At 44.3% G+C, this 21,913-nt stretch overlaps 1 protein-coding gene across 1 annotated transcript in view; it reads right to left on the bottom strand.

The window, feature by feature from the left end:
• Positions 1-792: 792 nt before the first annotated feature.
• The window catches only part of RRAS (RAS related), a 106,359-nt gene continuing 85,238 nt past the window's right edge, over positions 793-21,913 (bottom strand). The window contains exons 4-6 of the mRNA XM_082273224.1: positions 18,851-18,959; positions 16,437-16,555; positions 793-1,389 (exon numbers count right to left, since the gene is read on the bottom strand). Coding sequence (XP_082129350.1) covers positions 1,302-1,389; positions 16,437-16,555; positions 18,851-18,959 — 316 coding nt within the window. The 3' untranslated portion in view covers positions 793-1,301. The remainder of the gene's footprint in view (positions 1,390-16,436; positions 16,556-18,850; positions 18,960-21,913) is intronic.

Raw genomic sequence — 21,913 nt, 5'->3', positions numbered from 1 at the left:
GCACATTTCAACCAACACTGGACAAAAGACGGCCGATCGTTCGGCCGACAATCGGTGCGTGTGTATGGGGCTTTACTCTACTAAGATGACCATCACCAAACACAGCATGGAACTATGTATGGTTGTAGGCTGCCTGCAGCTGATCCTTTTTTTTTAGTTACTGACAAATAATCATTTAATGTAGGTTTGCATTTTCGGTGCAGCAGCCACAGTTTTAGTCTTTTGCTTCAATGGGGCTCCATGGTCAATTTCATTAGGTTTTATTCCATCATTCAATTCTTGAAAATTGGTAAGAATTAAACTTCGATCTTATGCATACAAGTACCATAACAAGGTGGATGAAATAGGAAACAAACAACCATCCTCCAATAAAACATGTATTAGGTAGGTCTATTTCACCACCACCAAAAAAGCATGTAGATCAGGGATTTACAACACAATCTAGTTTTAGAGGTTTTGTAGTGTAACTTACACTGCTAGAAGAAAGGCAGTGAGAAGCAAAAGTACAAGAGAAATAAAAAAAAAAAAATACAGTCGACCAATACCGCTAAAGTAAAGGGTCAGTCCACCCAATGACACAGGCTTTTTTTGCTTTTTTGAGATCACTGGTCAGAATCGGGCATTTCCAGCCCCCGCCTTAGGGGGGTATCAAAGTAAACGGCCACTATCATAGCTGCGACAGGACGACACAGCTGAAAGCACCAGTGCAGAGATCTCACCACTGGAGTTCCCACGAATATAAAATGATGGTGGGTGATGCAACTCTTAAAACACCCACCTGTAAATAAAATACTGGTTTGAGTGGACTGGCCCTAAAAGGAAACCAATGCTATGAAAAAAAAAAAAAAAGTGTCTTTAGGATATATCTCAGATAATATGTAGGAGAATCTCCAACAGTCTCTCCAGTACGCAAATTCAGCACGTACATAAAGCTTGTGGAACACTAAAATAAACATAAAATATATATAAAATATATATACAGAATATATATTTACATGCAGATTCCCAGCATTAAAAAACATATTGAAGCGTCGGCACAGATGAAGGGAGTGTGTGCAAACTGCATTTCTTTGTAGTAGAATAAAGCATCTGTCCCCGCTGCCTTCAGAGCTACTCCCCAGCATGATGGGAGGAAGTCACGTGATGTCTCCAGGTTTCAGCAAGATTGGCCTGGATCAGGGACCAATTATGGGCAGGCTGATGGCGTAAACGCTGCGTGCTATCCACAAGTGGCTTAAACTTTCCCATCCTTTTGCTGTGTCTCCGTTGAGGCCATCTGGGGAGGGTCATGGGCCAAATAGTTACAGGATCACACATGGACAGCTCTTGGATTCTTTCTTCTTAGGATTAACAGCTGGGGTTGGTGGACTCTCCATTTCTTGAAATTTTCTGCAAAAGGCAATGGACAACAGGTTGGCAACATATAAAAGATATCATCGTTATAGGTAAAGTTGATCCAGGGAATATCAGATTTCCTCTCGGGGATTCAGGAAGGATTTTTCCCTACTGGAGCAAACAATCATGCTTTGCTGGGTTTTTTTTGCCTTCCCCTGGATCAACTGTGGGTATGGGGATTGCCTATATAGGATTGGAATATTTTTTTTTTTTTTTGCTCCTTCCCCATTTAACGGTTGACTTAGATGAACTTGTGTCTTTTTTCAATCAGACTAACTAGGTAACTACAGTATCTCATAAAAGTGATTACACCCCTTACATTTTTGTAAATATTTTATTATATCTTTTCATGCGACAGCACTAAATAAATGACACTTTGCTACAATGTAAAGTAGTGAGTGTACAGCTTGTATAACAGTGTAAATTTGACGTCCCCTCAAAATAACTCAACACGCAGCCATTAATGTGTTAACCGCTGGCAACAACAGTGAGTACACCCCCCAAGTAAAATGTCCAAATTGGGCCCAAAAGTGTCAAGATTTTGTGTGGCCACCATTATTTTCCAGCACTGCATTAGCCCTCTTGGGCATGGAGTTCACCAGAGCTTCACAGGTTGCCACTGGAGTCCTCTTCCACGCCTCGATAATGACATCACGGAGCTGGTGGATGTTGTAGACCTTGCGCTCCTCCACCTTCCGTTTGAGGATGCCCCACAGATGCTCAATAGGGGTTAGGTCTGGAGACATGCTTGGCCAGTCCATCACCTTTACCATAAGCTTCTTTAGCAAGGCAGTGGTCGTCTTGGAGGTGTGTTTGGGGTTGTTATGTTGGAATACTGCCCTGCAGCCCAGTCTCTGTAGGGAGGGGATCATGCTCTGCTTCAGTATGTCACAGTACATGTTGGCATTCACGGTTCCCTCAATGAACTGTAGCTCACCAGTGCCAGGAGCACTTATGCATCCCCAGACCATGACACTCCCACCACCATGCCTGACTGTAGGCAAGACACTTGTCTTTGTACTCTTTAGCTGGTTGCCGCCACACATGCTTGACACCATCTGAGCCAGATAAGTTTATCTTGGTCTCATCAGACTACAGGACATGGTTCCAGTAATCCATGTCCTTAGTCTGCTTGTCTTTAGCAAACTGTTTGCAGGCTTTGTGCATCATCTTTAGAAGAGGCTTCCTTCTGGGACGACAGCCATGCAGACCAATTTGATGCAGTGTGCGGCATATGGTCTGAGTACTGACAGGCTGACCCCCCCACCCCTTCAACCTCTGCAACAATGCTGGCAGCACTCATACGTCTATTTCCCAAAGACAACCTCTCGATATGATGCCGAGTACATCCACTCAACTTCTTTGGTCGACCATGGCGAGGCCTGTTCTGAGTGGAACCTGTCCTGTTAAATCGATGTATGGTCTTAGCTACCGCGCTACAGCTCAGTTTTAGGGTCTTGGCAATCTTCTTATAGCCTAGGCCATCTTTAGGTAGAGCAACAATTCTTTTTTTTCAGATCCTCAGAGGGCTCTTTGCCATAAGGTGCCATGATTAACTTCCAGTGACCAGTATGAGAGAGTGACAGCGATAACACCAAATTGAACACACCTGCTCCACATTCACACCTGAAACCTTGTAACTAACAAGTCGCATGATACCAGCAAGAGGGAAAATGGCTAATTGGGCTCAATTTGGACATTTTCACTTACGGGTGTACTCACTTTTGTTGTCAGTGGTTTAGACATCAATGGCTGTATGTTATTTTGAGGGGACAGCAAATTTACACTGTTATACAAGCTGTACACTCACTACTTTACATTGTAGCAAAGTAATTCCTTCAGTGTTGTCACGTACAAAGATATAACATATTTACAAAAAATGTGAGGGGTGTACTCACTTTTGTGAGATACTGTATAACTAAATAGGTAATCAGTTCCAGTAGCAAGGTTTGACTATAAATGGTTGATATGGGGCATAACAGTTAATAAAGTCAATGTAACCACTTGAAGACCTTTGTTTTCCCTGCATGCAGGACTTCAGTTTAACCCTCCAGTGCGTATCTAGTAGAAATAACTCTTGAAAAGAATCTAATTCCTTTTTACAATTAAAAAGAGCTATACATCTTTCACAGAAGAGTGTGGAAATAGAAAAACAAGTTATCTGCAGAGTGAGCATATTGGGGTATGCCAACTTTTGTAGGTATATTTGTATCTAGTATGCTCGACCTACAATGCCTCGCTGGATAATAACATACAGATGTACTGTTCTTGATTTGGCTTTTCTACACTGCTCAAGAAAATTAAAGCAACACTTTGAAAACATCAGATCTCAAGGGGGAAAAATATATTGTTGGATATCTATACTGATATGGATTGGGTAATGTGTTAGGAACAAAAAGATACCACATCGTTTGAATTCAGCCCTCTGTAGGTTGATAATTTTAATTTCCATCAGACCCCCCGAAAGTTCATTACAACTCAAAATGGTACTCCGGAGTTTGTATTGCCCCAACGTGCTTGTATACATGCCTGACCATGTCGTGGCATAAAACAACAGATGGTGTCCTGGGGTATTTCCCCCCAGATCTGGATCAGGGCATCACTGAGCTCCTGAAAAGGCGCAACCTGGCAGCGTCGGATGGACTAAAACCTAATGTCCCAGAATTGTTCTATTGGATTTAGGTCAGGTGAGTATGGGGGCCATTTAATGCTATCAATGCCTTCGTCCTCCAGGAACTGGCTGCATACTCTCGCCACGAAGCCGGCATTGTTGTGCACCAGGAGGAACCCAGGACCCGCTACACCAGCCTAGGGTCTGACAATGGGATACCTAATGGCAGTCAGGGTGCCATTGTCTAGCCTGTAGAGGTCTGTGCATCCCTCCATAGATATGCCTCCCCAGACCTTCACTGATCCACCACCAAACTGGTCATGCTAAACGATTTTACAGGCAGCATAACATTATCCACGGCTTCTCCAGACCCTTTCACGTCTGTCACGGGCTCAGGGTGAACCTGCTCATTTGTGAGAAAAGCACAAGGCGCCAGTGGCAGACCTGCCAATTCTGGTGTTTAATGGCAAATGCCAATCGAGCTCCACAGTGTCGGAAAGTGAGCACAGGGAATCAGTAGGCTCCATGTATGAAGCTTTAGCACAAAGATAAAGATCTTTATTTTAATAATGGTACTGCAACTTTCAGATCTAGTTGGACTCCGCTAAGGCTCGGTTCACATATGCAGTGTTCAATTTTGGCATCAAATTTTGATTTAGTTATAGTCTTGACTAAAATGCTATTTTAGTTCTAGTCCCATTTTAGTTATCGTATTTTAGTTAGTTTAGAATAAAAAAATCTTTAGTCAACCAAAATCTAATGTGTTTAGTTAAATTGTAATGCATTATTTTACGCATTTCTATAGAATTTCCAAATTCATTATATACTGGAGTAAGAAAAAAAAAATTGAATAGGTTATTATTTATGGTATTAAGGTTTGAACAATCTCACAGATACAGATTTAGCCACTCTGGACGGTGGTCTGAGGAGGTCTGTAATGCTGCAGAGTGCTGGATGGTGGTCTCAGGTCTGAGTGATGGCCTGTAATGCACAGTGCTCTGGATGCCACAGTGCAGGTGGTTACTGTTCAGAGGAGGCCTGTAATGCTGCACAGTGCTGGAAGGTGGTCTCAGGTCTAAGGGATGGCCTGTAATGCACAGTGCTGCTCTGGTCTCTGCCAGTCATCACGGATGGTGCACACAGTCGCTTCAACATGCTTGCTTGCAGGCGAAGCTCAGTGAAAACCAGAAGTTAGTAAACGTCCCTGCTTCACATTTTCGTCCAGCCAATAAAAACGGATGTGATTTTGGTCATAGTTTTAGTCAGTGGATGAAAATGAGCTGTAGTTTTCGTCACTGTAAAAGTGCCACTGACAAAAACATTTTCGTTGACAAAATTAACACTGCATATATGCGAATTGGATGCGTTTTGAACTGCATCCAATTTGCAAAACATGTGAAACAGACCGGATTGCAATGGAGTTGGTTCACACCTGTCTGGGACAGCCTCGGTCCGTTTTTTTTTTTTTTTTTTAAAGAGTCCTAGGAGATTTTGAGCCCAATTCAGGTGCGAATTCATATAAAAAATTTGCACCTGAACCGGTGAACAAAACTGCACCGGACATGTGTAAACCTAGCCTAAAGGGGGGGGAAAAAAAAAAAAAGCCAGTTAGAGGATGATAGAGGAGCTTGCACCTTTCAAAATAAATAGCCAGCAGCCAGCCTAGATTCACCCTGGCACAGTGGTAAAGAGAAACCAGCTTAAGCCTCGGTGCACAGTATGAAACGCATGTGAATCACACAGGAACCTGCGATTCAGTGCGGTGCAATTCGAGCAAATTCATATTGAATGGGCTATAATCACACCCAAGAAGTGATTGCACCTTTTTTTGGAGCGGCACTGAAATCACATTGCATAGTTATTTTGTACTATGTGATCCAGTACAGGCAAACGCATTGTGTTTGTGACCCGTGTTTGGGGTGTCGTTAACTCTACACATACCAGCAGCGTAGTGCAAGGCAGTGCGATTGGAATGCGGGAAACACGCACAGATGACAGCGATTCCCGCATCCCATTAGTGTGAACCTAGGTTAAAGCGGTAGTCCGGCTATACATATCTAGTCTGCCCCCACTCCCAACTCCCCTGTAGACAAGGTGGATTTGATTTAAATCAAATCGATTTAAAATCATACATTATTAAAACCGCAACTATCATCTCTTTCCCGGAGCAGCTCTTCTTCTGACCCGCTGTTGATTCACTGACAGTCCCATTCACTTTAATAGGGCGGCTGCTGATGTGGCAGCGACACAACAAGGCGAGGGACGTAGCAGCAGCAGATGAGATGCCCGCTAACAGGTGCTGCCATGATGGATCTGAAATGACAGGTGCTCTGTAAATGTACAGACTTATTCTTGCTGGTAGTTAGAATCTTTAATATTTGCAAGGAAAATTGGATTTTTTGTAAGAACTTACCGTAAAATCCTTTTCTCTTAAGCTCATTGACAGACGCAGTCCTCTTGATTACTATCAATTGGGTTATACTGCCCCCTACAGGAGTAGGACACTAGGCAGGAAAAACGTTCTGGCCACACCTTAGGGGCAGTCCCAGAGGGTATATCCTCTCTCTCCCTGCTACAGGATGTCAGTTATGTCACAAAGCAGTGTCAGAGAATTTAACCCAACCCAACTCAAAAATAGAGGGGCGGGTACTGCGTCTATCAATGAGCTTAAGAGAAAAGGATTTTACGGTAAGTTCTTACAAAAAATCCAATTTTCTCTGTCGCTCATTGACAGACGCAGTCCTCTTGATTAATATCAATTGGGACATCCCAAAGCAGTGCCACAAATGAGGGGTGGGATAACGGAAATCAAAATCCAATCCAGAAGGCCCAACCGGTGCCAACTAGAAGTCTTAAAGGCTCACCAGACAAAAGGATGAGACTCAACTGAAAACCCAACAGAAAAAAACCCTCGAGGTAGACCACCGGTCTCCTCAAACAGCGGCCTGCAGAACCTTGCGGCCAAAAGAGGCATCCGCCGATGCCAGCACATCAACTTTGTAACATTTTGTAAAGGTATGAACCGACGACCAGGTAGCCGCCTTGCAAACCTGGACCACTGACGCCTGATGGCGGAAGGCCCAGGAAGCACTAAGCGCCCGAGTGGAGTGCGCCTTAACAGGGAACGGAGGAACCCGACCCTTAAAAGAATAAGCCTGTACCACTGTCTGTCTGATCCATCTGGAGATAGTCGCGGCAGATGCAGGCAACCCCTTTTTAGGGCCATCCGTGATCACAAAAAGTGAATCCGTCTTACGAAACGAGTCCGTAGTATTCAAGTATACCCTGATCGCCCGAACCACATCCAAGGAATGTAACGCAAACTCCCGAGGATGACTGGGCTTAGGACACAGGGAAGGTAACACAATATCTTCATTTAGATGGAAATCTGAAACCACCTTAGGAAGGAAGGATGGATTCGGACGAAGAACCACCTTATCCTTATGAACCACCAGATATAGGGAACGACAGGATAATGCGGCCAGTTCTGACACCCTGTGTGCAGAAGTGATAGCCACCAAGAAGGCCACCTTCTGGGATAAAGTAAGCAAGGGAATCTCCCTGTTATTTTCAAAGGGAGGTTTCTGAAGAACCGACAGCACCAAATTAAGATCCCAGGGCGGCAAGGGCGCACGCACCGGCGGAGCCAGGTGCCGCACCCCCTGGATGAAACTCCGCACCAAGGAATGAGTAGCTAGAGGCCTCTGAAAGAAGATTGCTAACGCTGAAACCTGACCCTTGATAGTGCTCAAGGACAGCTTCTGCTCAACCCCCTTTTGCAGAAAAGCCAATATTCAGGCCACCGAGTAAGAACGTGGAGGAAACCCAAGGGATTCACACCATGTGATGTAAGACTTCCATGTGCGATGATAGACTTTTCTGGAAGTCGCTTTCCTTGCTTTAATTAGAGTAGGAATAACTGAAGCTGACAACCCTTTGTCCTTCAGCACCTGGGTCTCAATAGCCAGGCCGTTAAAGCCAGCGATCGTAAAGCAGGATGGAAGATTGGTCCCTGAGACAGCAGATCCTCCCTGAGAGGAAGTTGCCAAGGAACGTCTGCGACCATCCTGACCAGGTCGGCGTACCAGGCCCGACGAGGCCAGTCCGGGGCTACCAGGATAACTGGAATTCCCTCCACCGCTATCCTGCGCAGAAGTTTCGGCAGCAATTTGAGAGGAGGAAAGGCATACAGTAGCTGATACTGCCCCCACGGGGCGACCAGCGCGTCTGCGGCGTCCGCTAGAGGATCGCGGGAGCGAGCTACAAACCTTCGCACCTTCCTGTTGAGCCAAGATGCCAACAGATCCACATCCGGGGTTCCCCAACGAAGGCACAGTTGGTGAAATACCTCTGGATGAAGAGACCATTCCCCTTGATCCAGAATCGGACGGCTGAGATAATCTGCCTGCCAATTCTCCACCCCCGGAATGAATACCGCGGAGAGAGCTGGAACAAATCGTTCCGCCCAACGAAGAATGCTGGCCACTTCTATGGCCGCCAGAACACTCTTGGTGCCCCCCTGGTGATTGACGTAAGCCACTGCCGTGGCCTTGTCCGTCTGGATCCGCACCGGGCTGCCCCGGAGCTGCTCGGTCCAGTGAATCAGACAAAGTCTGATCGCTCTCAGTTCCAATACATTTATCGGTAACCTGGACTCTTCCAGGGACCAAAGCCCCTGAGCAGATAATTTGCAGAGAATTCCTCCCCACCCGGATAGACTGGCATCCGTGGTGACAATCGTCCAGTATATCGGAAGAAATGACTTCCCCTGAGCATCGGAGACCGAAGCCACCAGACCAGAGACTCCCTGGTCCGCTCGCTCAGCCGGATCCGATTGTCCAGGGAATCGGAATTCCGGTTCCATTTGAGAAGAATCTCCTTTTGAAGGATTCGGGTATGGGACTGGGCAAACGGTACTGCCTCGAAGGAGGCCACCATCAGTCCCAGGGCCCTCATGCAAGTCCGAAGGGAAGGCCAGTTGACGAACAGCAACAACTGAATCGTTGACTGAATCTTCTGGAGTTTCTCCGCAGGAAGAAACACTTTTGCCAGGGATGTGTCTAAAATTAGGCCCAGATATTCCAGCCTCCTGGTGGGAACCAGAGATGACTTCTGCAGGTTCACCAGCCACCCGAACTGACACCTCCACCTCCACCCGGGATACAAAAGCCTCCAGGACCGCTGATAATGCATCTATAGTAAGTGGAGAGTTGGAGGGTCCCGTGGTCACCTCGAGGGGATCAGGTGGGATTACGTGTGTCGCAGGATCCATGGCAAAGCCAGGAACCTCTCAGCAAACAAATGACAAAATTTGAAACTAAAGTAAAAAACTTTTTTCTCTTTAAAGTAATCCCTCAGCGCAATAGCGCCCCTCAGTGATCGCTTTGGAGCCCCCACAGAGAGAGAAGAGACACCCCCAAGGCTCACCCCCTGATGCACAGAAGTTCCTACCGGACTGCTCTCAGCGCTGTCTTTACAGGACTGCTCCACGAGGCTGGGTGGATCCAAGATGGCCGCCGCCATAGCGGGGACATCTGGGCTACGCCAAAATGGCGGCCCCGCGTGGCCCACGATAGAATGGCGCTCCGCGCGTCTGCAGCCGACCAAGTTACACTGGTAACGCCCGCGGCCCCATACCTGACCATTTTAGTCCTGGGTTCCATGCTGCAGCCGACCGATCGCTCCAAAGGCTAGTGTTCCGTGCTGCAACCGACCGAACCACCGGTAGGTATCTGACAATCTGCATGCTCGTCTTAGGGATTGAACGGTAAGTGTCTGACAAACTGTATGACCGTGTTACTAGTAATGCGGCCCCATACTCCATCCTTTACACCTTTGTCGTGACTTTACAGGATAGTAAGCTCTTTAACCAAGCCTCCTGGAATCTTTACAGGACAGGTCTTACTTACCAACCCTTAATCGGTGGGGAAGATAGGAGGAGTATGTTTATCGGATAGAGGGGAACCCGGGATTAGGAGGGTCCGATTATCCCACGGAGGGGCCAACGTCCACTCGACAGAGGGAGAGGGGGAACCTTCTACTTACCATACCGAAACCGGCGGACACAAACTCCTGACAGAACCCCTCTCCACCGTGGTGGGGGGCGGTCGGCCAACACAGATGCCGCGACTCCAATTCAGATTGGTCGTAGGCGTCCTGGCGAGACGTTTAACTCGCAGGGCCAGTCCCCGACCAGTGGGACTATGTCGCGGCCGACCCAGAGCGGAGCTAGTGCCTGCACGCGTTCGCAAGCCGGTTGGGGTGACCACTGGATCTCAACATCCAGCCCGTCACCCAGCTCCAGCATAATTGCTTGAATGGGTCGCGGCCGACCCAGCGCGGAGCTGGAATCTGCACGCGCTTGTAGGCTGGCTGGAGTGACCACTGGATCTCAACATCCAGCCCATCGCCCAGCTCCAGCATAATTGCTTGAATGTGTCGCGGCCGACCCAGCGCGGAGCTGGAGTCTGCACGCGCTTGTAGGCCGGCTGGGGTGACCACTGGACCTCAACATCCAGCCCGTCGCCCAGATCCGGCATAATTGCTTGAAGATCTCACAGGAACAACTGGAGAAAAAAAGCTAACTAAAAAAGGATTTATCTAAAAAAATCTTGCCAGGACTGAAGATCCCAGCAAGGAACTTAGGTCCTTACTCCTGACTAGACAGGAAAAAAACTGACATCCTGTAGCAGGGAGAGAGAGGATATACCCTCTGGGACTGCCCCTAAGGTGTGGCCAGAACGTTTTTCCTGCCTAGTGTCCTATTCCTGTAGGGGGCAGTATAACCCAATTGATATTAATCAAGAGGATTGCGTCTGTCAATGAGCGACAGAGAAATGAAGGTTTCCTATTTAGAATAAGCAGCTGTCAGGTTGGTAAAACAGCGATATCAGAATTGATTCCAATCATACAGTTTGTAATGTACATGGATTTGCAAAACAATGGGATAAAGGAATAATCCTGAACATTGTTTTATCGCATGGTTTCTGTGAAATTGTGTGAATGCATCAATGCAGTGGATGTTATCCTAACTTGCAAAGCTTGGGTTCATTGAATGAGTTTACCAAAAATGTAAATATTGCAGAATATACAGCCTTATGCTACATAACTACGCTCCATTACATGCTAAATAAATTAAATTAATGTATCTTTAATAGAAAACTATCTTCAGATTGATTTTATCTTTTTAAATAAAATTATTTTGGTGTAAAAATCTGATTTAAATAAAAAAAAAAAAAAATTATTTATTTATTTTTTTTTTCATTGATTTTTATCCACCCTGCCTGTAGAAGAAAGATATATATACATCCCTATTTCTCAGGGTGCTCCGATCTGGTCACAAGATGGATGACTTCCAGGCCCAGCTTCAGGGGAGGGGGAATGACAACGGATGCCCCATAGTAAATCTATGAGTGACGTCACTGCACAGGCATTGGAGCAGTTGTTGCTGCTCTCCTTCCTCCCCCCTGAACTCGACCATCATAGAGGTCACATAACCAGACGGTATATAGAATATAGAAATCTATCTTCTACATCTACAGGGTAGTATAGGAGTTAGGAGGGGGTGGGAGCAGATTTAAAGTAGAAGTAAACCCATGGATTTAAAGTGGGTGTAAAGGCAGGTGTTTATCTTAATGCATTGTATACATTAAGATAAAAAAACCTGTGTGCAGAAGCCCCCCTAATGCTTACCTCAGGTCCATCTGGATCCAGCGATATTTCAGGTGTGTATCCGCTGCCTGGGGCTTCCCTCCTCATTGGCTGGGACAGCAGCTCTGCGCCATTGGCTCCTGCTGCCAAAGTCAGTCAGCCAATGACTCCTGCGCAAACCGGCATAGACCTACGTCGGTCGCGCACAGACAGCTAGGGAGCGGGAGCGAGCGCGTGCCGCGCTCCCCCCCCCCACTCGGCAGTGGGAAAGCTGATGCACAGGTCAAGCGGCTCAGATTGCCGCCTGACACCCGCGATCGCTCCCCACTATGAGAGAAGAATGGTCGGCTATTGTAAACACAGCTGACCGTTCTTCTGCCTGGAATGATCACAGAGCACCTGTGATCCTTCTATGCATGATCACAGGTCTCTATGATCATGTCACAAGCCACGCCCCCCAAGGTTAGAATCACTCCCCTAGGCGCACATTTAATCCCTTGATCACCTACAATGTTAACCCCCTTCCCTGCCAGTGTCATTAGTACAGTAACAGTGCATATTTTTAGCACTGATTACTGTAGTAATGTCACTGATTCTCCCCCCCAAAAGTGTCAAAAATGTCAGTTAGGGGTCCGATCTGTCCGCCTCAACGTTGCAGTCCCGCTAAAAATTCACAGATCGGCGCCATTACTAGTATAAAAAAAAAAAAAATTACATAAATCTTTCCCGTAGTTTGTAGACGTGATAACTTTTGCGCAAACCAATCAAAATGCGCTTATTGTGATTTTTTTTACCAAAAATATGTAGCAGAAAACAATTGGCCTAAAATGTTAAAAAATTGGATTTTTACTTTTTTTTTTTTGAGAATGTTATATAGCAGAATGTGAAAATATTGTTTTTTTTTCAGAATTGTCGCTCTTTTTTTGTTTATAGCGCAAAAAATTACAATTGCACAGGTGATCAAATACCACCAAAAGAAAGCTCTATTTGTGGGGTAAAAAAGAACAAATTTTATTTGGGTACAGCATCATACGACCGCGCAATTGTCCATAAAAACTAACGCAGTGCTGAATCGCAAAATATGGCCTGGTCATTAAGGGGAAAATCTTCTGTTCCAGAAGTGGTTAATGATTAGATAGGTTTCCACTTTAAAGCATAACTAAAAGAAAAGTGTTTATTTTAGATTTGGATAGAGTGGTGAAGAGGTAGAACCACTGTCAGGTTTGTTCTGTGTCCCCGTTAGGGAGATCTGCTCTATAACTGATTGATCATCACTGTGGAAAGGAAAAAGAATAAATCCAAAGCGTTGAGCAGCCACCAGAGCATAGCCGGGGGGGGGGGGGGGGGGGTTAATCTTCCAGAAGGGACAGTGGTTTTAATCCTCCCCTACTCCACTGAAAATGTAAAAAATAAAATTGGCTTTAGATATATTTTAATTTAGCTCAGTATATCGGAGGAGTGTCTCTGGAAGTTAAACTGATCTAGTGATCTTGACAAGCTCTGTGAGCGCAGCATACCATAGCAATGAGGTGAGGTCACCGTGGGCTACAGCCAGAGGGTGGAGAGGGAGATTGCAGGAACACGTTCTGCTTTTCTGCATGTCTGTGATTACAACATGAAGGCCTTCCTTTGCTCCCTGCTCACCTTCCCATTCTACTTCCTAAAACATCAACTTCCACATCCTGTTTCAAACAAACTTTTTCAACAAGATGCATACGGAGGACACATTTGGATTAAACAAAAACAAATATTTAAAGTGTATGTGAAGTCAAAAATTTTTTATTTTTTTTATTCTAGTATTTTAGTAAGGGGAATTAGGAAAATCCCTATTTTATAAGGTTTTTTTCCTGCCTGTGTCCCCACTAGGAAGATTCATCCTCTGTCTAGGAAATCCAAAATGTTAGGCTCCATTCACATTTCGTGTTTTGGGATCTTGGACATAATTTCTGCAATCTCAAGTCATAATAAAAACTGCAAAACGCATGTTCAGGTGTCATTTATTTTCAACGACAGCCAAGACGTAGTGGAGTTTTGCCGCAATTTTTCGCATGGCAGCTGCATTGCGTGACGCTTGTCACCCAAAAAGCAGCAGGAGCTTCTTTTGGGCAGCAGGCTTAACGTGACGTTTAAGCGCGTTTAAGCGACATTTGCGCGATAAATCCAGAAAAACCACACTGCGTTTTGGTGTAAAGATAAATCACACACAAACACGTGTGCTGCATTTTGGCAACATTGAAGTGCAATTTGGGATTTTGGAAAGGCAGAATTTCAGCGGATCCGCCTAGGATTCCAAATCGCTAGATGTGAATGGGAAATTAGAGAGTTGTCAAAAACAAGAGGTGATGGAAAATCCTCAAATGGTGACACTTGTTCTGGTAGTAACTTATTCAGGCCCAGTTCACATCTAGCGTTGCGGAATAGCCATGATTCTGCTCGCAAATCCAAATCTTACTGCAATGCTGGCAAAACGCAGCACAAGTTTGGGTGCCATTCATTTTCAATGGCACCTAAACGCGGTCCAGTTATGGTGCGATAAGTCGCCATGCAATCATGGCAAACCGCATCCAGTGAAGCTCCTCTCCCAAAAAAGAGCAGCAGCTTCTTTTGGGCAACCAGCTTGGTGCAATGGGGTTTGCCGCAATTTATTGTGTAATAAATCACAACAAAACCACACCGTTTAGATGCCACTTAAAATGAATGGCACCCGAAAACACGTGCTGTGTTTTGCCAGCATTGCAGTGCAGTTTGGAATCGCAGGCAGAACCGCAGCAATTCCACCCATGATCCCAAATTGCTAGACTGCTAAAAGTTTTCCTCTTTTGAGAGATTTCTTTCCTGTAGGAAACAAAGTAAAGGGAATCTCCTTGACGGGACATAGACAGCACCATAAGAACCTAACTGAGGTCTTAAGAGCTCATTCCCACCAAATAGGTTAGGTAGCATTGTCCAATGCATAGACAAGGAAATTTGTCTTATGCCCCATAAGTTCAGATTACGCCAATGTGATTTGTTAATGTACGCTGAAAAAAGGAAGACCTGAAGCATTTTTGCAGTGTATTGCAACACGCTGCGGTGCATAAAAACAAATAAAATGTTATTTTATAATATATTTGTACATATACCATGCTTGGCAATCTAATAAGTACTCATGATAACTGTTATCCAGTTCTTCATGGCAGCTGTCTGCAGGAACCATCTGATGACTGTCAAGTGTTTTTACCTTTATAGTCCGTACCTTCTAAATTTATACATGTGTTCTAAGGGCTCATGGTCATGGGTTTTGCGTCTACTTATATGGGGGACCAGTGCAGCTCAGATACAGTGAGACTGTTAATGCAACTTGAAGCTGCTTAGTATGACTCAGAAGCAGCTTGCAGCTCAAATACACAATAGTCATTTTTTTTGTTTAAGAGATGCAAGTAAAAGAGGTCAGCTTAACTCAAAGCAGGACTTCACTGTCTCAATCAACATTGACTTTTTAATCCTTAGGGCTCTTTCACACAGGCGGACCGTTCAGATCCGCCTGTCCGTTTTTTTGGCGGATCTGAACGGTCCTCCCATACAGCTCTATGGGGCATTGGATGTCAGCGGAGACATGTACGCTGACATCCGATCCGTCAAATCTGGACGGATGGAAACCTTGTGTTCCATCCTTCCAGCAGATCGGATGAGAACGGACAGACAGTCTGTTCCCATCCGATTCCCCCATAGAGATGTATGGGGCTCTGACAGCTGTGTCTCCGCACACAGCGCGTAGAACAGCTGTCATCCTCCTGCTCAGCGGGGGATCGGCGGATCGATCCCCCGCTGAGATAACGGACAGTGTGAAAGGGGCCTTATGCTGCTAGCATTGGTAAAGAGATAGTAAAGTATATCATATAAATTTGTTTTAAACTTTTTTTACATTTCTTCAGTTACTATCTGGTTTCCAGGCCTAGGCAAATTCTGTCATACATCCTAGGAGTCTTCAGGAGGGGAGGGGAGGGGAGGGGAGGGGAGGGGGGGGGGGGGAAGAGATGTTATCCCAGCCAAGCACACCCTTGCATGCCTGAGCTAAGAGTTGATGGACTCCAGGAAGTAAATGCTACATCATCCTCTGCCCTTATTCAAGATGGTCACAGCCAGAAATGCTAAGAGGGGGCGTTATGTAAAGGGATTTCTCAACAAAATAAAGCATGGAGACATAGATGGATGGATGGGGAGTTTGCTTTGAATATTAAAAGAATGAATTAGTATTTTTGGATTGTGGTGCTCAGATGCAGTGTAGTTCAGCTTTAATTATCAGCTTACTAGTGTGTGGTAGGTGAGCATTTACCCTCAGTTCACACTACTGCGACTCGAAAGTCGCACGACTTGAGTACTACTTTGATGCGACTGAATGCCTGGGTGATCTTCCTGTAATGTCGGATCCAAAATCACATCAACATAAAATGAGGATTTGACTTGAATGCGACTTCTATTAAAGTCTATGGGCACAAGTCAGATTGCAGTTGCCTTGAAGTAGTCCAGAAACCTTTTCTAAAGTTGGAGTGACTTCAGTAGTACTAATTAAGACAGCGCTCATGGACTAACATGGGATTTCCACATCATGCGACTTGGGGTCTCACTATATCCATCTCATGGCTATAGTCACAGATTCTTCCTTAAGGTCAGTAATGACTGGTTCTCTTTAAGCTCTCAGATGGAACATCGGCAATCACACCTAATTGGAAAGACATCTGGATTCACTAATGACTCAAGTCTAATCAGTGCTTCTGGTGATTAACAACCCCCATATTACCTGATTGCCCTGACCAGCTCATGGAAAGATTCATCTACGTTTAATCGGATCTTGGCTGAGGCTTCCATATAAGGAATTCGGTTTTCCCGTGCGAAGTTCAGGGCTTCCTCTTTGGTCACCTGTTTATAGGAAGCAGAAGTAGTAAACGACAAATTCCAGTCAGCAAAGGGAAGTGCGAACTATTACTTCCTTAATATGAAATCCACAAAACCACAAATAAAAAAATGTAACCAAAAGCACATTTCCATGATAACAGACAGTAATATTCTTCCTACTGGCAATAACAAGAAACACTCAAAGATTTGTCTTTTTACTATTCATGTTAGATTTCATTCTATGAACGATTACATATAGCAAATAATCACGCCAACACATACAGTGGGTTAAGAAAAACTCAGTGATTCAGATTTTTGAATCTTTTGAAAAAAAATTGACGTACAGTGCATCTGGAACTTATTCACAGTGCTTCACTTTTTCCACATTTTATTGTTACAGCCTTATTCCAAAATGGAATTCATTATTTTCCTCAAAAATCTACAAACAATACTCCAAAAAAGAAGTTTGTTTGAAATCTTTGCAAACTTATTAAAAAATAAAAAAAAAAAAAACGGAAAAAAGCCAATGTACATAAGTGTTCACAGCCTTTGCAATGACACTCAAAATGAAGCCCAGGTGCATCCTTTTTCAACTGATCATCCTTGAGATGTTGCTACAACTTGATTCAAGTCCACCTGTGCTAAATTCAGTTGATTGGACATGATTTGGAAAGACAAACACCTGTCCCACAGTTAACAGTGGCCCAAAGTTAGGCTGGCCATACATTATACAATTTTCTTTAAATTTACCTTCAACTATGTAGTACAGAGGCCTGCCTAATTGGATACAATTGAAAGTGGTGTTTAGTTTTGACCTCATATTATATGGTTTTTGGTAGATCTAACAGAAAATGTGTAAAAGAAAATTGAACATGTATGGCCAGCCTTAAGGTTAAGGTTCCACAGTTAACAGTGCCTGTCAGAGCACAAACTAAGCCATGAAGTTCAAGGACCTCCAGGACAGGATTGCATGGAGGCACAGATCTGGGGATGAGTATAGAAAAAGGTCTGCAGCATTGAAGGTTCCAATGAGCACAGTGGCCTCCATTATCCATAAATGGAAGAAGTTTGGAACCACCAGAAGAACTCTTCCCAGAGCAGGCCGCCCAGCCAAACTGAGCGATCTGGACAGAAGGGCCTTAGTCCGGTAGATAACCAAGAACCCGATGGCCCCTCTGACAGAGCTCCAGCATTTCTCTGTGGAGAGAGGAGAACCTTCTAGAAGAACAACCATCTCTGCAGCACTCCACCAATCAGGCCTGTATGGTAGAGTGGCCAGACAGGAGCCACTCCTCAGTAAAAGGCACATGACAGCCCGCCTGGAGTTTGCCAAAAGGCACCTGAAGGACTCTCAGACCATGAGAAACAGAAACAAAATTCTCTGCTCTGATGAAGCAACGATTGAACTCTTTGGCCTGAATGGCATGTGTCAAGTTTGGAGGAAACTAGGCACCGCTCATCTCTCTGCTAATACCATCCCTACAGTAAAGAATGGTGGGAGACTAGTCAGGATCGAGGGAAAGATGAATGCAGGAATGTACAGAGAAAACCTGCTCCAGAGCACTCTGAACCTTAGACTGGGGTGAAGGTTCATCTTCCAACAGGACAACGACCCTAAGCACACAGCCAAGATATCAAAGGAGTGGCTATGGGAAAACTCTGTGAATGTCCTTGAGTGGCCCAGTGAGAGCCCAAACTTGAACCCGATTGAACATCTCTGGAGAGATCTGAAAATGCTGTGCAACGACACTGCCTATCCAACCAGATTGAGCTTGAGAGGTCCTGCAACGAAGAATGGGAGAAACTGCCCGAAAATAGGTGTGCCAATCTTGTAGCATCATACTGAAAAAGACTTGAGGCTATAATTGTTGCCAAAGGTGCTTAGACAAAGTATTGGGCAAAGACTGAATATTTATGTACATGTGATTTTTTTCATTTTTAATAAAAATTAGCAAAAATTTCAAACAAACTTTTTTCATGTTGTCATATGGGGTATTATTTGTAGAATTTTGAGGAAAATAATGAATATAATCCATTTTGTAATAAGGCTGTAAAAAAAGTGAAGCGCTATGAATACTTTTTGGTTGCATTGTATTGGTGTTATAGCCTTCACTTGGATGTTATAAGTTGCCCTGAGTAAATACAGCTGGATAAAACCAAAAATATGTGTCTTCATTTCAGGCTGCAAAGCAACAAAACATGATTTTATATACCCACTGTACTATATTACGATAATCAAATCAAAGTAGAAGAAATAAGAGTTTTGTGTTCCTCTTTCTGTAGCATAAACTGTATGATGTGTCTCGAGGATTTTATTACCTGTCTTTGAAGATCCAAATCTGCTTTATTGCCAACCAGAATCATTGGAAACTCATCTCTGTCTTTAACGCGGAGGATCTGCGTGTGGAACTTGCTGATCTCATTAAAGCTGAGGGAAAAGAGGAAGAAATGTTTTTTTTGGAGCTGTACATCACCTCTCAGAGATCACACAATATTATAACACTGGACACACACTATACAGCCATAGAGAAGAACTGTACAAAACAATTTCAGATTTACCAATTATGGAATGTAAGGACTTAGCTAACTGGACATCAAGAAAATGGGTTGTATAGGTGGGACCATGCATTAGGTACTTGATGGCAATCTAGACATTGGTCATGTATGGGCAGATTTGCAGTACCCCATGACACTCTGGTACAACGTGCCAGCAGATTCTCCGAAATGGCATTGGTGCCACTATACAGAAGCCCAAGTGACACTGGGGACATTATGCAGGAGACTGTCCAGTTTAAATAGCTTGTTACACTTGGTATTGATTTTTAGCACTGGAATGTTCCGGCCATTTACCAGTGACATCTTGCAACTCATCCGGATGAAGTGCAAGAAAGTAGTGGAACCGCACTCAGGTAGATGAAAGTAAAAAAAAATACTTTTTATTCTTCAAATCATATATGAACAGACAGTGCAGGGAACAGGTAATCCAAGGTTAACGCGTTTCACGGCGCACACAGCCGCTTACTCATAACGGTTATGAGTAAGCGGCTGTGTGCGCCGTGAAACGCGTTAACCTTGGATTACCTGTTCCCTGCACTGTCTGTTCATATATGATTTGAAGAATAAAAAGTATTTTTTTTTACTTTCATCTACCTGAGTGCGGTTCCACTACTTTCTTGCACTTCATCCATATGACGGGTCTCACCAGCACCAGGTCGGACTGACACACCTGAGCGGCTCTGTTTTTCCTATTAATCTTGCAACTCATGGCGTTGCTTAGCTCCTTTGTGATATCTACATCTATGACACAGCATCAGGGCACAGAGGACTTGTTTCCCAGTTAAGCTTTGCAATCACAAGATATAGATAGCATGGAGAGTTGCATTGTGTTGCTTGTAAATGGCTGTTTCCAGGGCCGATTGGTAGACAAGCACAGACAGAACTGATGGTGCTGAACAGAAACATGGTGCTATGCATTCATCAAGGTGCATGTAGTTATATGGTTGTTTAAGGTTTATATATTAGTTCATTCTAGGATGAACTTCCACTTTGAGGCATAATGCAACAGAACGTTATTGTTGTCCTCCCCTGGAGACGTAAATGCTTTTAGGTGCGTCAAGCATCTGGGTGTTCATTCATTCTTCTTACTGGCCGGGATATTCATTTATTCTGGCCACTGTAATGAATGAATACTGTATTGCCAACACGATTTGGAATCGCAAGCAGAATGGCGGCGATTGTGCCCGTAATTCCAAATCGTGAAGTGTGAATGGAACATTATTTTGTCAGTAAGCCCAAAATAAGAAAACACCTTATAGGCTCTACAATAAATTTCTATAAAGTTGTGTGCATTTTATATACGATAAATTCTGATGAAAATATCGCATGATCCTGGCACTGACAACAATCTGCAGTCCCAGCTACCTTTTACAGCACTGCTACCACTTGTTCGCACGCTCTGGTCAAAAATAAAAAAGCCCCGTTTACAGTCTACTGCTCATCAGTCTCCCAGTTGCTTACTTCATCAGCAGCACTGACTGATAGGACATAGCTTTGATGGACAGTGGCTCTACAGCCTTGCTGTCATTGGTAATTACCGTATTTTCCGGCGTATAAGACGACCCCCCTAATTTTCAAGTTAAAACATAGGTTTTGGGCTATACTCGCCATATAAGACTACCCCCCCTTCCGAAGCAAGGCAACACCATTGAAAAACATCAGATTTCTCATAGATCTCCAAGGTACCCCAAGTACTGTAATACATGTAATCTCTCATAATATCTCCAAGGTACCCTAAGTATAAGTATTACCAGTAGATGTAATCTCAAGACGCTGGCTGTCTTGAATCCTGTACCGCTATACAGTATGTACCGTAGCTTCAGCTACATACAGTATACCACGCTGAGCCAATCACAGTGAGCGATGTATTCTATTATTGAAAGCAAAGTCTGCTCGGATTGGCAGAGTCAGAGAGGCGGGCTGATGTTACTCCGCCAATCCGAGCAGGCTTTGCATTCAATAATAGAATACATCGCTCTCCCTGATTGGCTTAGCACGGTACACTGTATGTAGCCGAAGCTACGGTACATACGGTATACCGGTACAGGATTCCCACACAGCCAGCGTCTTGAGAGATTACATCTACTGGTAATACTTATACTTAGGTTACCTTGGAGATATTATACTACGCCGACGACCCCCCATTTTTGGGGGATTTTTTTGAGGTTCAAAAGTAGTCTTATACGCCAGAAAATACAGTACGTTAAAAAAGGCAGAAGAAGTGCTGCTGCACTCAGCCCTGTAAGACTCATTGAGTTACATTCTGCACTCTCTATTAGTTCCCTCCACCACAAAGTAGAACCCAAGTAGCTTGTTCCCACACTTCCATCAGAAGTCTCCAGCTGCACAGCAGTGATGTCATTAAAGACTTAGTATGACATCATCCTGCTAGTTCCACAATATTACAGCCTGAGCAGAGTGAAAGAAAAACGAGCTCTAAATAGCAAACAGCTATTCTCATTCTCATCTATTATACCGAGAGACCAATTAGTGCTCATAAAATTTTAGGAAGCGGCTATTTAAAGCATCCAGACAATAGAGCCGCCAAGCTTTATTACCTTGCTGCAACATCAACAAAAATTAGGTACCAGAATATTCTCATGTAACGGGGAATAGCTTCTCTACAACCATGTCAATATATGATATCCTCCAATAGCTTTAGTCTAATTTCTGCCCTTTAAATCACAGATAACTAAAAGACACCTATGGTCTTTGTTATGCGTTTCTAATGTAATTTTTTATTAATGTTTTAAAAGGGCATTTATTCTATTGTTTGCTTGTGTCGCCATAGGTAGTGCGGTGAATGTGCTGTTCCCTCTCATTGCA

The sequence above is a fragment of the Pelophylax lessonae genome, assembly GCF_965119305.1.
Source record: "Pelophylax lessonae genome assembly, chromosome: 12".
In the NCBI taxonomy this organism is placed as follows: domain Eukaryota; kingdom Metazoa; phylum Chordata; class Amphibia; order Anura; family Ranidae; genus Pelophylax; species Pelophylax lessonae.
This window is presented reverse-complemented; position numbering and strand designations above follow the sequence as displayed.